This window comes from Drosophila mojavensis, unplaced genomic scaffold, assembly GCF_018153725.1.
Source record: "Drosophila mojavensis isolate 15081-1352.22 unplaced genomic scaffold, ASM1815372v1 contig_277, whole genome shotgun sequence".
NCBI classification, from domain to species: Eukaryota; Metazoa; Arthropoda; class Insecta; order Diptera; family Drosophilidae; genus Drosophila; species Drosophila mojavensis.
Window position 1 is genome coordinate 3,589,550 of NW_025318822.1, and position 15,736 is coordinate 3,605,285.

Here is a 15,736-nt window from a genome sequence, read left to right on the forward strand (position 1 = left end):
ATTCGTTTGTTGTTTGCTACAACAACTCATTTGAACTAGTTTCTTTTGTGAATCGGAGTCTCTAAGCTCTGAAAATTAGTTTCTATTTCTTAATATTTACTTCATTCGTTTGAATCAGCTTAAAATCATATGAAATGAAGTTTGAACTGAATTTTCATATAGCTAACCACTTTTTAAATATATAGATCTGATTCTTAGCATTAATTAGAAAATATACTAGATCTATTCCATTCCATTGCAATCCATCCGTAATAGTTTCTCTTTTCAAAATAGCGAGCTCTCTAATATGAATAATAAATGAAATTTAGATAAATAGTAGTAACAAAATTCTTCGTGAAGCTCTTCCCCTATTATAATTATTTATTTTAGTTCCCTTTCCTGAACTAGCTCTCTTTAAACTGCAGATTGCTAGCATTCCTGTTGTAGTTGAATTTGGTTCCTTAAATAGTTATTGTACTACTACGTATACTATTGCATTAGTTTAAACCAACTCTATTTTGCCATTACTAATTACTGCTTGCGCTCTCTTCCTCCCTCTCTCTCTCTCTCTCTCTCTCTCATAATTCTGTTCTTCTTCTTAACTAAATTTTCCTGCGCATGCGTAGCTTTGGAATCCCAAACAAGTTGCCAACAGCCACGCAGGACGCGCATACTCTGCTGCCCAGACTGCGAGGACTGTAAGTATTAGGAGCTAGTGCAAGTGAAACGGAATCATTAAACTGTTCATATTATATTTAATTGCCAGGCTCTTCGGTTAGTGGAAATACTCATGGCAGGGGGCAGGCGTCGTATGAGGAGCTGTCGAACTTGCAACCGCCGCCGAATGTTTTGACGCCGCCCTCGACAATCGCATCGCTGCCATCGCCGCAACCGGCGCCGCACATAACGTTGCCGTCGCCGGAGCAATCGGAGCCGGACTCGACGACGGCCACATTGAGGCAGTTCCGCAAGCGCTGTATAGCCAGCAACTGCACGTCAGCCGGAGCTGCTTCCATGGCAACTTCAGCAACAACAACAACTACGGCGGCAACAACAATGCTATCGACTGCACCGTCGCCGTCGCCGTCTTCATCGCCGTCCTCATCCACAATGGAGACGAGCACCACATTGCAGTTGGGCAAGCTGCGCAGCAACCACCAGTGCGCCGTTTGCGAGAAGCACTTCACGAACATCATTGCGCTGCGCAAGCACCAGCAACTGGCCCACGACTCTCAGACAACGATGCCCTGGGTGTGCGGGATCTGCAAGCGAGGCTATAGGAAACGCACCGATATGGACAATCACATGAAGTCGCACGAGCCGAAGGGCCGGCCGTACGAGTGCAACGAGTGTTGGGTACGTTTTCCGGAGTTCAAGCAGCTGGCCATGCACAAGTTCACCGTCCATGAGCTGATCAAGCCGCATACCTGCGATGAGTGTGGTAAACAATTTGGTACGGAGAGCGCCTTGAAGACGCACATTAAGTTTCACGGTGGTAAGTTTTTGGGTGCTCGCACGCATGCGGATGCGGTGGCTAACCGGGTGCCGGTTGGATGCTAGCTAAGCTTTACTACAATATAAATACAGTACAAATATATATATATATATATATATATATATATATATATATATATATATATATTTACAACTATACCTGAAATACGCATACATACATACACATAATCATATTTAGTTTGCTAATAAATGTACATCTTAAGAGATCAACTAACCGTAGCGTTTATGGAACCAATACGTGTAGCTCCAGCCTTTGTTTACTAATCTTAACCCAAATAAAACAAATAAAACCTCTTCTATTTGTCATTGTGCTAACAGTTTACTCTACAGTGATTGTTCGCTCGAAAGGTAAAATACAATGATCTATTGTGAATGCCTAGTTGCATTCACTGCATATAGAAAAGAGAACCTTTTCAATTCTTCTTTGCGTCTCATTCGTAACGGCTTTGATGGCATGCAATGGTTGAAAACCTTGAAAAGATAATTAAAGTATTCCTTTTAAAATAAAAATAATTTTTAAAGGTTTTCATTCATCATTAATCTAATAATTGATAATCCTCTTTAAATTTCACGAGCAATTTACGCAGAGCACAGCATGGCAGAAATTTAATCTAAGAACTAATCCAAAAACTGCTTCAGTTGCATCCAAATAAACTTTTAATTATATAGTCCATGCGTCCGGAAATTGTCAACGTACGTCCCTCGCTTATCTAAGATCTCAGCATTGAACATCGCTTCATTTTGCTATATCATTCAAGATCAATTAATGATCACGTTGAGTGGGTTTTAGCGTATATGAGGCACTATCATATGATAATCAACTAGTGCGAAGTTTTATTTATTGTATGCAAATGTATTTAGTTTGTATTTGGATAATTGCTTATGGGTTTTGTGTACACACATAAACAAACAGATGTCAATAATAACAGCATTGCATAACAACAACAAAAATAAGGCGAAAGGAATACACTATACATGTAATAATAGAGACTTTCTGTTTAGTTGCCAAGTGCAAAAACCGATTTTATATAGCTGCCTCATTATAATTCGATATGAAAAAAAAAAACAACAAATTTTCAACCCGTTGAGTGCAACAATTTAAATTGAGTGTCATTAAAACTATGAATTGTAATCCTGTTTATCCCATCCGAGCGAAAAAACAAATTGCGCACTTTCCAACTGAGTTCCAATTGGATTCAGTACACTCGATGATCACAAGCTGTTATACAAACGTTAAACTCACTGTTCGACAACATGCCAAACGTGTTAATCCCACAGGCACACTGTTAACTCAATTCATGTTAAATATTCAACAGCAGCTCAGCTACAGAACAAAACCCAAATTGATTTCTTACAGAGCGCGGCTTCGATTGCGAAGAATGCGGCGAGGTATTCGTTTATATGAAAGATTTGCGCAAACACCGTCGCAGCCACAACAGCGAATTATTTTACAAATGCGACAGCTGCCCGCGCACATTTCTACATTTTACGAGTTATCGTGGTAACGTTATTAGGCACTTGAATAAGACATAGGCTAAGTAGTAGTGGCTAGTCCTGATGATTTTGATTTCATTATGATAAGTTGTTGCCTGATATGCATAACACTTGCACCAGCTTTAGACTATAAACAGATTCTTTTCACAATTCATGCATATGAAATTAGTTATTAATTAATTGCATTTGCTTTCATGTGCAGCCCACATAAATACTCACCTGCCGCTGGGGGTATTTCTCAACGACAAGATGCCGAGCAGTGTAAGCAGTAAACTGGAGAATCCTTCAATGTCAGCCACTGTCGAAGAATCATCACTGCCATTAACGCCGCTGAGCAACTGCAATGGGAACAGCGGCAGCATCGATGATTGCCCTGGCTCCGTGGAACTGGTGGAAAGCAGCATGACGCCTTCGCTGGACATGACTGTGAATACGCCGTAACAATTGGCGCAACTTTATTATTTGATTTATCAGGAACCTGGAACGGCGCCCTCCTATTATTATTGCTATGCTTAGCAATGGGTTCCACTCATACACACACACAGACACAGCACACAAACACAGAGAGAGAAAAACCCAGCACAACATGATAAACTGTTGCAGACTGCATTCAATGCACACTAGTTCTAAGCTACACACACACAGACAGACACACACACACGCAGACTTAGTTCACATAAATTTTAGTCCACAGAAGTTTAGATCTAAAATAAATAACTGGAGAATTGAATTCATTGAATGACTCTAATGTATATATACAATATATATACGAATTGTGAACAAGAAAGTATGTGTATAGCTTTATTTTATTAAGTAATGTCATTTCAGGTGCAAACATTATTAGAAGAGCAATGAGGCGCAGATTTAAATATTACATTTAAGATCTTTAGTGGCAATCCAAATATTTACTCAAAGATTTGAAGCACACAACAAACACTCTGCCATAAATACAAATATTTTCATTAACGCATTTCGTAACGAATCACATTGATTGAAGCCTATTTAATTTAGTCCTTAAGAGAGAAGGTATTTGAATTTCCTCTCTATGGGTAAATATTTGGCTGTCTAAGCTTAATTTAAACAATACATTAATTTTAATTTAATCAAGTCTGAGCTCAACTTATTTTGTAACGCTGAGTTATGAAGCGAAATAGCACTACGAACAATAACTAATACAAAACGGAATTCTTTCAAACTTTATTTTATGTATAAATATAAATTATGCAATAAACAAGTTATGTTTTAGAGTGCTATAACAAAAACAATTAATGAGTTTTCACATTCACATATTTTCGTTCTATTTTTTTACACCATATAATTTGTATATTAATCGTAGTACCAGTCAAGAAATAGCAATGAGAAGGACATGACCAGCAGAAAGAATAAGGACCAGACGCGCAAGCCAGCGTTGCGCTGCGTCGCCTGCCGAATCTGCTCGTTGGCATCCTTGACGTTCTCCGTGGTGCCCACCACGGCGCTCACAATGCGCTCGATATTGTGCTGCTGCATGGCCACCTGTTGTTAAGGGAATAAACACTAGTTTGACCTGGTTGAGAGTAAAGGATTGCTTACTGCTCACCTTCTCTGTGAAGATGTCCTGTAGCTGGGCTATGTCCACAACGTTCTTTTCGATTTGTTCGACCTCCTCGGAGACGCCTTGGAGCAGATTGTAAATGTGTACATTTTCCGCCTCGAACAGCTGCATATCCTCGGCGCTTAAGGCATTCTCTTCATCGTTCTCCTGCTGCTGCGCTGTCTTTTGCATGTCCTCGTCTAATGCAACTTTGGCTGAGGAGTCGTCGCTTTTTGGCTCTGCTTGCCGGCTGCGTTTACGCGTGCGTGGCTTGTGCTGTTTATCTGAAATCGAACTGCTGTCCAATTGCGATTCCTCCTGCTCATCATCCCACTCAGCCCAACCGTCGTTGCTCCAATCGTTGTCCTCTTCCTCTGACGCTTTCTCATCGCGCAGCAGATCTTCGTTGCTGTCAACGCTACCATTAGTGTTGCTCTGCTGGCGGTTCGCCAGTTTGCCGCTATTATTGCCTGCTGGACGAACTGGTATCTTCTTCTTGTCTGCCGCCAGCTTCAGTAACCTGTAGGTCTCCAGCTCGTGTTGCACGCGATACTTTTTCTGATCCAGGTAGATCTGCTCGATGCTGTGCAAATAGCTGACCAGCATATCAAGCACCGCTTCGATATGTTGGCGCTCCTGCGGCTTTCGTTTCACACTCTTCCAGTCGCTGCGCATCTTGGCCAGATGCTGTGTGTAGTACGTCACGAATTTCTCCGACTCGCGATCAATTAAATCACGCTCAGCGTCCGTCATCTGAGTGGCGCTCTTCAGATGTTGCCCGATTCGCATATATGCCGAGCGATTCTCAATGAGTACATTCCGAAGCGTTGTTATCTTGTTGCACACATCCTTCGCCTGTTTGGCAAAGTCGTCTGTCCCAGCGGTGGACTTTCCGGAAGCGGTGCCTGAACGCTGTTTCTTGTTGTCCTGAGCTTTGGCCTTGGCCGCTGCCAGTTCAGTCTTGCGTTGCAGCCGCACTGTCATAACGCTGGCCTTAAAGTCCTGCGTTATGTCCATGGTTGACTGTGTTTATATTTAAATAACTAAATTAAATGAAGCAACAATTCAATTTGTAAATTCCACATCATCATCTAACGATTGCCAACACTTGCTGAGTAACTGAGAACTAGTTCGCTTTGCACGTTTACCAACACGGTTTCGGTTTAACAGTAGCAGACACTGTTATTACCATTTTGAGTTAACATCTTGCTCAGCTGTGTTTTTGCGCCAAATTTTTGCTGCATCTTTTAAATTGGTCCATTGTTTTTTATAACAAAATGCAGGCGTTTTTAAAAGCTGGCAAATCTGCCAATGGTACTACAGAAAAACAAGCATCTAATGCACCCACAGAACGTCGCAAGCCTCCTGCGCCCTGGGTGGAAAAATAGTAAGTGAACGCTCTACTAGTTGAAGCACCCGAAGCACATTAAGATAGAAAGCAATAATAATTTACAATCATATTTTCAAATAGCCGCCCAAGAAGCGTGGAAGATGTAGTGGAGCAATCTGAGGTGGTGGCAGTACTTCGCAAATGTGTTGAAGGTGCTGATTTGCCTAACATGCTGCTCTACGGCCCGCCCGGCACAGGAAAAACCAGCACGATTCTCGCAGCGGCTCGTCAAATATTTGGCGACATGTACCGCGATCGCATACTGGAACTGAATGCCTCTGACGAACGCGGCATTAATGTGGTGCGCACCAAGATCAAGAACTTTGCACAGCTTACGGCGAGCAACGTGCGACCCGATGGTCGGCCGTGTCCGCCTTTCAAGATTATTGTGCTGGACGAGGCTGACTCTATGACACATGCGGCACAAGCTGCGCTGCGTCGCACCATGGAGAAGGAGAGTCGCAGCACCCGCTTCTGCCTCATCTGCAATTATGTGTCACGCATCATCGTGCCCATTACGTCGCGTTGCTCCAAGTTTCGATTCAAGGCACTGGGCGAGACGCAAATCATTGCTCGACTGAAGCACATCTGCATGCAGGAAAACGTTAACATTGATCCAGATGCATACAAGTCCATTGTGAAGATATCCGGCGGCGATATGAGACGGGCCATAACCACTCTGCAGTCCTGCTATCGTCTCAAAGGCTCCGACCACACCATCAATACAGACGACCTCCTCGAGATGTCAGGCATTATACCAGAGCATTATCTGGAGGATTATCTCGAGGTCTGTCGCTCGGGCAAGTATGAGCGCTTGGAGCACTTTGTACGAGAGATTGGCTACTCGGCTTACAGCGTTGGCCAAATGATGGAACAGTTCGTGGAGTTCATTGTGCGCTGCGGTTCCCTAACCGACAACCAGAAGGCCATCATATGCGACAAACTGGGCGTAAGTTGAAACCTGTACCCAATAAGCAACAAGTCAGCTAACACCATTGTTTCTTTTAGGAATGTTGCTATCGTCTGCAGGATGGCGGCTCTGAATATTTGCAAATCATGGATCTTGGGTGCACCATCATTCTAGCACTTAAATAGAAATTCCAATTCCTTATACTTAAACATTTTTAGCACTAAGCTTGCTCCTAGAGCAAACTGTTAAGAAATCCGACCGATTTTAAGGTTGGCAATAAATTATGAATAAAATTTGTTCAACTAGTTTGAAGAAATTTAACAAGAATAAATTATTAAACACTTTTACATTAATATATTATGAATATTTTAATATGCATATAAATTTGTATTTGTATTTGGTTATAGCCGTGGCCACAATGTATAAAATGTCCCAATCAACAACCAATTAATTGGACTTGTACTGATTCCAACTGTGGATTAATAAATTTAATTCTCGAAATTTAGTTGAAACACACGAGCACCAAATTATGATAGTTTTCATAAGCTTAAATAAAAGGGATTTCTATATGGTTTAGCGACAGCACAAAAGTATGCAATGTACATTTATTCGGCAAATATGCCGCCAATAGAGCCACCTGTTGCTCGTTGTTATCTGCCATGCTGTCTTAAAGTTGAGACTTGCTTTGTAAAAGAAAAAAATAATCTAGAATATCCGAAATTCGTGGATTTCACATATCTATCAAAGTTACAAATATATGCTTAAAATATAATTGATTGTTTTACATCCATATATGTTATTAATTCGCTGCAAATTCAAATTCTTCCTCCTCGCGTTCCCGTTTTACAGCCGCATTACTTCCACCAATGCTGCCCACAGCTGCAGCATCGCTGTCCACTTCCATTTTCATGTCGCTGGCGTTCGCCTCTTTTTTGACGTCCGTATTAGTAACCGTTTTCGTTGTGGTTGTGAATTTGATGACTGGCTTTGGAATGGTGACAACTTGTTGCTTGGACACCATTGAGTGGCCACGTTTGGGTCCATTGGCGCTAGATACGGGTTTGACCATCGTTTTCACCGTGCGTCCCTCCAGTGCTGATTTAGTCATCTTCTTGGGCTGATTTGTGGCGCGTAACTTGTAGTTGACGCCGGTCAAACAGTAGCGATCGGGTGGCAAACGGAGACCACAATGGGGCTTGATTGGAGGCAGTGGCATCGCATTGCGCAGCTCCGCCATTTTGGCTAGCACATGACGTGACGGAGGTCCAGTGAAGCTCTTGTCCAGAGTCATCTCGGTGGCAAGCCGCACATCTTCCAAATCGATTGTTTTTTTGCGTGCATGGTTAGCATATACCTTGGCGTCATCCAATATACAAGTCACATACCCTACCGAAGCAATAAACGTTTTTTTATTTATAGAAAAATAATTTGTGATGCAGCTGAGCTACTTACGAAATGTAAACTCAAGCAGTTGGTTAACTACGCGTGGCTCGTACTCCTGAATGTTGAGCTCTTTAAGTATGGACATAATAACTTGTGCATCTTTGGGCACATGTTTGATTTGTGCGCTGACTTTGGCTTTTTCAGCCTTTTCACTGTTCATTGTTTATAAATTTGTAAGTTTTCAGCGCTGTTTGCAAAGCGTCAGTGTGACCGTTAAATACCAATAAAAAAATACCAAACAAAATACCTCCCAGAAAGTCAGTTCGACATATTGCAGTATTGCTGTAAGTTAGCAGTGCGTTTCTGAAATGGCCATTACAACCGCGCAATTTAAACACATTACTCTTACTATGTAATTTTAAAGGAAAACAATATTGATATTAATGACTAGTGTTTATTGAAAATATATAATACACAGCATATTGAGGCGTTGTTATGTACGCATTTAAATTCAAACAATTCTTTACTTCTAATTTTTGTTTTGATTTTTACATAAAAAATGCACTTTGGTCGCATACAAATATTGTTTTCCCATAACTACATCTTATAATTAAAGCATAACGATACATTTTTCTACACACACACTGTGGAAGATGCGAGTCGAGTGCTCGCTAATCAGACAATTATATAGTTACATAATACAATTACGTATAATAACAATATTAAACATTAAGCATAGGACTTAATTAAAGTATTTTGCACGTTGGTGGAGTCTTTCCCGGCTTCTTTTCCACCGCACGCACCGCCTCCTCAAACACCTGCTCTAAGTTCAGCTTCTTCTTGGCCGAGCACTCGACCAAACTATGGGCATGAATCTCCTTACGCAGCCGCCGGCCTTCCTGCGTGGTCACAAATTTCTCCGAATTCGGTATACGCAAGTCGAGCTTAGTACCCACCAGAACAACGGGTACGTTGGTGCCAAAGTGACGAATCTCCGGCCACCATTTGCTCTTAATGTTCTCGAAAGAGGTACGACTGCTGATGGAATAGCACAATAGGAAGCAGTTCGTCTGTATTGAAATTAAAAGGAAACCGATTAGATAAGTTATACGACATATGTTTATTTATATAGTCATATTTATATACTTACATTGGGATAGCTCAATGGACGCAGTCTTTCGTAATCCTCCTGCCCGGCCGTGTCCCAGAGTGTTAGATTGTATTCATTATCATCGACCGTTATGTTGCAGGCATGGTTATCGAATACAGTCGGTATATACTCCTCGGGAAATTCGTTCTGTGTGTAGGTTATCAGGAGGCAGGTCTTGCCCACCATGCCATCGCCAACGATGGTTATTTTAAGAGGGCGCAGACTTTTCGACATTGTGCAAACGAACTGGAAAAATATAAAGAAAGCGAAATCGAGGCGTCAATACATGTGTATATGTGTGTGCATGTGAGCGAATGTGTGTGTGCATATGCATGTGTGACATTCAATGCGTTGCATTGCACCATTTGGTGGCATATGTTGAAGCGACATGCGTTGTTTATCTTGCCACACCCACATCCCACTGCAACCGGAAATCTGCGTTGTGCATGTTTGTGTGTGTGTGTGTATGCGTATACGGGCGCGTTTTCTTCACATTCGCAAAGCTCGATATCTTAACATAAGTCTAAGCTGTTACTTATAGCTTCTGTTATCAGCAATGCGCTGTTAACACTTGAACTTCAAAGCGCTTAATCTAATCAACAAAAAATCAACTTTACAATTTAAATTGTTAACGAAATTGCACACAGACAGCTGCAAAAAGTATTAACAATTCAATTAAAAGTTTTTATAAAGGTCCATTCGGAATGTTTACTTAGCTATTCTGCGAAATTCATTAAACTTTGTCACAGTTTTGTGATTTCTTATTGTTGTTGCTGTTGTTATGATTGCCTTATATAACAAAAAGGCATTTGAAAAACTTATGCACTTTCACCAAGCAAACAAAATTATGTTTGATAAATGTTTTCTTAGTTTTCGTTTTTTAATTAAAACTGGTTTTTAGCCAACGTCAACCAAACGAGTTGTTGACCCAAAACTTGAACTAGATTTCCCTACAGCATCTCAAGTCCAGTGCTAAACAGTGTCGCAGAGATACAAATGTTTAATTTGCATACAGTTACAGTTAGAGTCCGAACGCTCTGGAGTTCCACACTTTACGCAGAAAACTCATACTGATTCTGGGAAACAGAAATCTTCAGACATGAGTCATGCCGTAAGATCGTCAGTAAATTGACTGAGCAAACTCTTATTACAATTATAGACGCTGTTGTGGATGTGAGCAACGAAATCTAAGAGCGTATGTGCGCCTAGATGACGATTTGAATCTAGTGACTCATCCAAAAGGCTGCCAACAGGTCTCAGCCCACATAATATAATAATGAAACTTTTATCAGAAGTGGAGGCAACAACGGACTGCAGTTACAGCTGAAAACCGGTTATATTGACATATTCACAGACGTTGATCATCGTTTACCGTTTCCATTTGAACTTTTGGCACAAAGAATTTGAACGTAGTGCTGTTGTCGTTTCAGTTGCATTCAGTTGCAGGCCACGCGCTCAGAAGGCCCTGAACTTTATGCTCAACTGCAATCGGACTTTTTGATGTGCGGCGCTAACATCCGACATTTCAGTACGCTACCATGGCCCCTATTTCCTCCCCAAGCGCACAATTAAAGCTAATTGCTGTATAGGGATCCCAACTGGGGTTAAGTGCTTGCTTTGTAGTTTCGTTTCTTTTTTTTTTCATTTATTTTTGCATGTATATGCTGCCATTTCTATTTATAATTTTACTCTTTCGTTCTTGATTTTGCAATTGATCTTCCAATAATTTGTTTTGTTGGGGACTTAAACTCTCTGTTACGCTATTGATAACAGTACGCTGTTAATATGCTGCTGTTTCTATTTTCATGTTGTTCTATGAATATAATGCTGTTAACTAATTGATATACGTTCGCAGCAAAGAGATCGGTAATCAATTTATTTAATGCATATAATACATCCATCTCAAGTAAAAATGCAATGACCACTTGTTAGTTGCTCATTTAAAAACGTTTCAATGGAATTTTCAGTCAGGTGTGTTTCTCCACATCTGATCATTGAGAACGTTTTGGCAAAGTTTGCTTAATCAGCTGCTTGTATAAATAGTAACAGACGTAAATACATATGTATGTACATGATGTATGTATGTACAGATATATGTACATTGAGATACACTTGCTGCGCCGCCATATACAAAGTAAATTATTTGCACGCTAGTCACTAAAACATTTGGTTTGTTTATAATAATTTACTATAAAAAAGCGTCGAACAAGAGAATAACCAATTAAAAGCAAAAACAAAAGCAAGTGTTGTTTATTTATTTCAGTTCAGCTACGCGAGTGAATTTGCTATTGGCGTTGTTGTTGCTACACTGTTGTTGTTGGTATTAATACTACTTAATGGTTGGCTGCTTCACTGGCTGCCGTTGAAGTTTGTTTGGAAATTTTGCCAAAACCCAAAAAAAAAACAAAAATGGAAAGAGGAAGAGGAAGCCAATTTTTGCTATTTTGGTGCGGCTGATCAGGTATTTCTTTTGCATTGCAATTCGTTGTTGTTGATGTAAAACCAACTGCGAATTTCGATCACATACATACATATGTACATAGATATTTGGATATCATAAATATTGCTGCGGCTACAAAGAACAGTCTAGCTCAACTACACAAATATATAGTACGTATATGTATGCATGTACGTATATTATGTGTCATGTGATAAAGGAAATGCTCTAACCAAAAGCAGACAGCACAGCACACAGCGAGACTCGACAAATGCTCTCATTGTAATTAATACACATAATAAATTACTTAAAACATAATTACGCTTTCATGAAATGGGAAATACGGAAAATGAGTTTTTTTCTGTTTTTGTTATCGCTCGGTGTGGGGCAGGGGCAGGGGCAAGGGAAAGGGGCAGCCGTTGGGGCAGCGTCTGCGCTGGCCTCTTATAAACTTTACATATCAAGTTACAGTTTTGTTGTTGTTGTCGTTATATTCTTGGAACACTTGCAACATTCACACTCATTGCCAATGCACTCTCTCTCTCCCGCGCTCTCCTTCTCTCTCTGTCGTTAGCTCTCTCTGTCTCTCTCCATTAGTCCGCTTAAATTCAAAAATTGCTTAATGCGAATTAATGGATCATTCTCTGCATTATTTCATAGCTCAAGTGAGTTTATTGAATATACAGTGTATAATATATATGTACATAGAGCTTATATATGCAGAAATATCCCATTACTTATGTCTGGGACAGTCTTTAGCATCTTCAGCTGTTGTCCACACTCCTTTGTGACTTTATCAGTGCATTGTAATCGCATTGTGCATCATATTAAACGAGTACGAATACGAATAGGCTGTAGATGCAGTGAATGTAATAAGTATTACTCTATATAGCGATGTATATAAATATTTATGTGTATGCCTATTCAAGAAAAGCACTCGCTTATGAGTATTATTTATATTCTCATTAGAGTCAAACAGTAAGTTATGAGCAATAGTTGCAGCTGTTTTTCCGTTACACTCGATTACAAAATGAAATGAGAAATTCAATATGTTTACATTCTTATCATTCCGTCATTTTCCTATATAAAAGTAAAGCTCAATAAATTGCCAGAGCGTCTGATAATTCAAATGATTGGAAATGATTCAATTTTCCCAGACAACTTAAACAGATTTGTAAGAAACTATTATATCTCAGGAGATCAAAGTACTGAAAACAATGTTGATTAGCGCATAATCTGCATTAGGCTATTACCTATATATATATATATATATATATATATATATTTATGTAGTATTAAGATCAATTGTTCTTATAAACCGCATATGGCAACCGTAAAAAAGAACTGTTGTTATTCACTTTTTTCTATACATATACGTATGTACGTATGTGTATTTTGTTTTATGGTGTCTCTCTGTATTTTGGTATTTAATGAAGAGATTAGATAAGATACATGTATGTATATGTACATAGGTGTGTGCGATTATTCCTCTGCGCCATATAAAATGAAATCAACTGGAAAGCACGATAAGTGCAACTATGAAGCTGGTTTAACGTTAGACCACAAATATATAAATATTATACATATGTACATATATATATGCATGATGTGGGGAAATTGGTTGCGATTTGGCTAGGGGTCTCGCTCCGCACACGCCGTCAATTAGTTTAATTAATTGGGGTCATATTTTATGGCATAGGTCGTATTAGATTGATTCGCTGTTGATTTGATGCAGATCGCCGGCAAAGTATTGGGTGTAGAGGGGGCCTTTAGTTGTCACGTACTTGAAGGTTTCCTGTGATAGCGCACACATATACACGCGCCCTAGCCAGCTGGCCTTTAATGGATAGGCAGCCATATAATTGTTGTTAACTAAAAATGGTAACGGGCCTAAAACGGAGCCAGAGAGCCAGACAGCGAGCAATAGATAGAATGAGAGAGGGAGCGAGGGAGAGAGGGAGCGAGAGAGTGGTAGACAAAGGCGGCGCGTATGTGGGAGAGCGAGAGAGCAGCTGTAATCAAAAAGCTGGTTGGCATTCCACAGCCAGAGACAGAGTCCGAGTCAGAGCCAGAGCCATTGGGCGGGCGTTTGTGTGAGCGTGTGACGTGAGCGCCATACAAAAGTGACTCAGGTGATAAAGAGGTGATCACGAAAACGATACCAAAAAATCGAAAAAGAAAACGCAAAAAGAGTAATAACAACAGCAGCAGCAGTGGAAGTATTGTAGAAGTTGTGTTAGCCCAGAATGCAGTGAACAGGTTGCAAAGCCAAAACTGTTGTCAAGATGCTTTCTACTGATTATGTTAATGATGTTTACACAAAACATACGCACAGATACACACACACACACACATACGCATAGTTTAAGATACGCAGTTGCACAAGGTCAGCAAAGCCGTTTATATGTACATGTATGTGTATAATACGTATTATTATTTTGTATTGAGTATGGGGCTTTGGCGTTACGGCCAAATTAAAGTTGCGTGCAATTTCAATTGCAGCGCACACAGCACGTACTTATATATACTCGCACTAGTATTCTCGCTTTGCTTTTGTTTAAATATATATATATATATTCAATATATATACTGTTGTTGTTTGCAACAAATCAATCGAGCCACACGTCCGCCTCTAGCGATGACGTCTGTTGATCAGTGAACGTATTTGGAAGCACGACGCAGCACGGCAACACTTGGACACTCAGTACAAACACGACAGCTACAAAGCTGGCACAACCGATCACCCGGGCAGTCAACACGCAACTGAGAGCAAGCACCATACAGAAGACGCTGAGAGGGCACTGGCTAGTGGCCCAGCCCAACCACAATTCGCCTGAATGCAGAGAGCAGTCAATGAGCGGAGAGAACATTCGTAGAAGGCGTAAGAGCAAAACTGCACCAAATGAAAATCGTTTTGAGCAATTGAGCGTAGTTATTGAAGTAAAAGTGTTTTGGAAGCTCAGTTAGGAGCAACGCCATTCAGCCATAAAGCAAATAAGAATATGTTTTAGAGATAGTCTATCAATCAATAAAGAACACATGAGAAATAATTATGTTTGAAAACATTAAAGTGAGTTTTTTATATTCTTTCCGATTCCTCGGATCAGTTTGGCCAAAGGACCGCTGTTGCTGCTGGATGATAAGGCCTATCGAAATCCACTTAGCAGCTCTTCTCTTTAAGCAAAAACTCAGTGTTTAATGAATATTATTATATAGTATTTACGTTCATATATAATTTAGAACACTTAATTTTAAAGTGGATATTAGTCATTTAGGGCTTTCTCAGATTCCGTGTACCTTAATAACGCTAACCGCAATCAAAGCACATTTTATATGTGAAATTATAATTAAACATCGTAATAATAGTTCAATTACTTTGTAGTCAGATGATTAACACTTAATTAACAGTAAAACTAGAATTAACATTGAGTAACGCCTTTAACTCGTTATTGCGTAATCCGTATATGAAGAACATAAACGCGACTGTCATGACCAATTAATCAACGACTTGACCGCGCACTCGTGCTCCTATGCGTGCCCGTTAAGTCGTTGTAACTGTAATTAAAGTTCCCTATGTACGGCCAAGGCATGGCCAAAGAAGTGGAACAGCCACAGCACACAATTCACGTTTGCCAGCAGATTAGGCATTAATTATAATTATTATTGCACTGCCCATGTCCGTGCTCATGTTCACGCTCATGCCCATGCCTTAAAGGGAGGCAAACTCTTTTTAAATGCTGACAGGCAAAAGGTTAATGCGTGGGCCGTGGCCTCCACAAAGGGAAGACCGGAAAAATTATTAATAAATATAAGTATGCTGCAGTGCCAATTAGATACAGCTACTTATGTGCCACATGAGCAACATGTGTGTTCAAGAGCATTTTTGTAGCAGTGTGTGTGTGTGC

The 15,736-nt window shown here is 40.2% G+C and overlaps 5 protein-coding genes across 11 annotated transcripts in view; 2 read left to right on the forward strand and 3 right to left on the reverse strand.

Annotated features, from left to right (window-relative positions):
• Window positions 1–4,253, forward strand: part of LOC6574238 — a 32,876-nt gene extending 28,623 nt beyond the window's left edge. For 6 of the 7 annotated variants that reach the window (XM_032733807.2, XM_044008379.1, XM_044008382.1 and 3 more), the window contains 3 exons: window positions 606–677; window positions 746–1,474; window positions 3,191–4,253. In XM_032733807.2, the coding sequence (XP_032589698.2) occupies window positions 606–677; window positions 746–1,474; window positions 3,191–3,429 (1,040 nt within the window). In that variant the 3' untranslated portion in view covers window positions 3,430–4,253. The remainder of the gene's footprint in view (window positions 1–605; window positions 678–745; window positions 1,475–3,190) is intronic. The other variant, XM_044008380.1, reaches the window with a different exon arrangement.
• LOC6574239 (syntaxin-18) lies at window positions 4,174–5,674 on the reverse strand. The gene is made up of 2 exons (XM_002000259.4): window positions 4,568–5,674; window positions 4,174–4,503 (listed from the first exon to the last, which is right to left on the reverse strand). Exons 1-2 carry the CDS (start codon window positions 5,576–5,578, stop codon window positions 4,315–4,317), a joined length of 1,200 nt encoding a protein of 399 aa, XP_002000295.1. The 5' UTR covers window positions 5,579–5,674; the 3' UTR covers window positions 4,174–4,314.
• Window positions 5,675–5,752: 78 nt separating this feature from the next.
• On the forward strand, window positions 5,753–7,211 carry LOC6574240 (replication factor C subunit 4). The gene is made up of 3 exons (XM_002000260.4): window positions 5,753–5,948; window positions 6,033–6,900; window positions 6,960–7,211. Exons 1-3 carry the CDS (start codon window positions 5,839–5,841, stop codon window positions 7,044–7,046), a joined length of 1,065 nt encoding a protein of 354 aa, XP_002000296.2. The 5' UTR covers window positions 5,753–5,838; the 3' UTR covers window positions 7,047–7,211.
• A 217-nt stretch (window positions 7,212–7,428) lies between these two features.
• LOC6574241 (transcription initiation factor TFIID subunit 9) lies at window positions 7,429–8,528 on the reverse strand. Its single transcript, XM_002000261.4, has 2 exons — window positions 8,314–8,528; window positions 7,429–8,247 (listed from the first exon to the last, which is right to left on the reverse strand). Exons 1-2 carry the CDS (start codon window positions 8,462–8,464, stop codon window positions 7,661–7,663), a joined length of 738 nt encoding a protein of 245 aa, XP_002000297.1. The 5' UTR covers window positions 8,465–8,528; the 3' UTR covers window positions 7,429–7,660.
• Window positions 8,529–8,682: 154 nt separating this feature from the next.
• Window positions 8,683–14,599, reverse strand: LOC6574242 (ras-like GTP-binding protein RhoL). Its single transcript, XM_002000262.4, has 3 exons — window positions 14,350–14,599; window positions 9,395–9,640; window positions 8,683–9,314 (listed from the first exon to the last, which is right to left on the reverse strand). Exons 2-3 carry the CDS (start codon window positions 9,626–9,628, stop codon window positions 8,991–8,993), a joined length of 558 nt encoding a protein of 185 aa, XP_002000298.1. The 5' UTR covers window positions 9,629–9,640; window positions 14,350–14,599; the 3' UTR covers window positions 8,683–8,990.
• Between the last annotated feature and the right edge of the window lie 1,137 nt (window positions 14,600–15,736).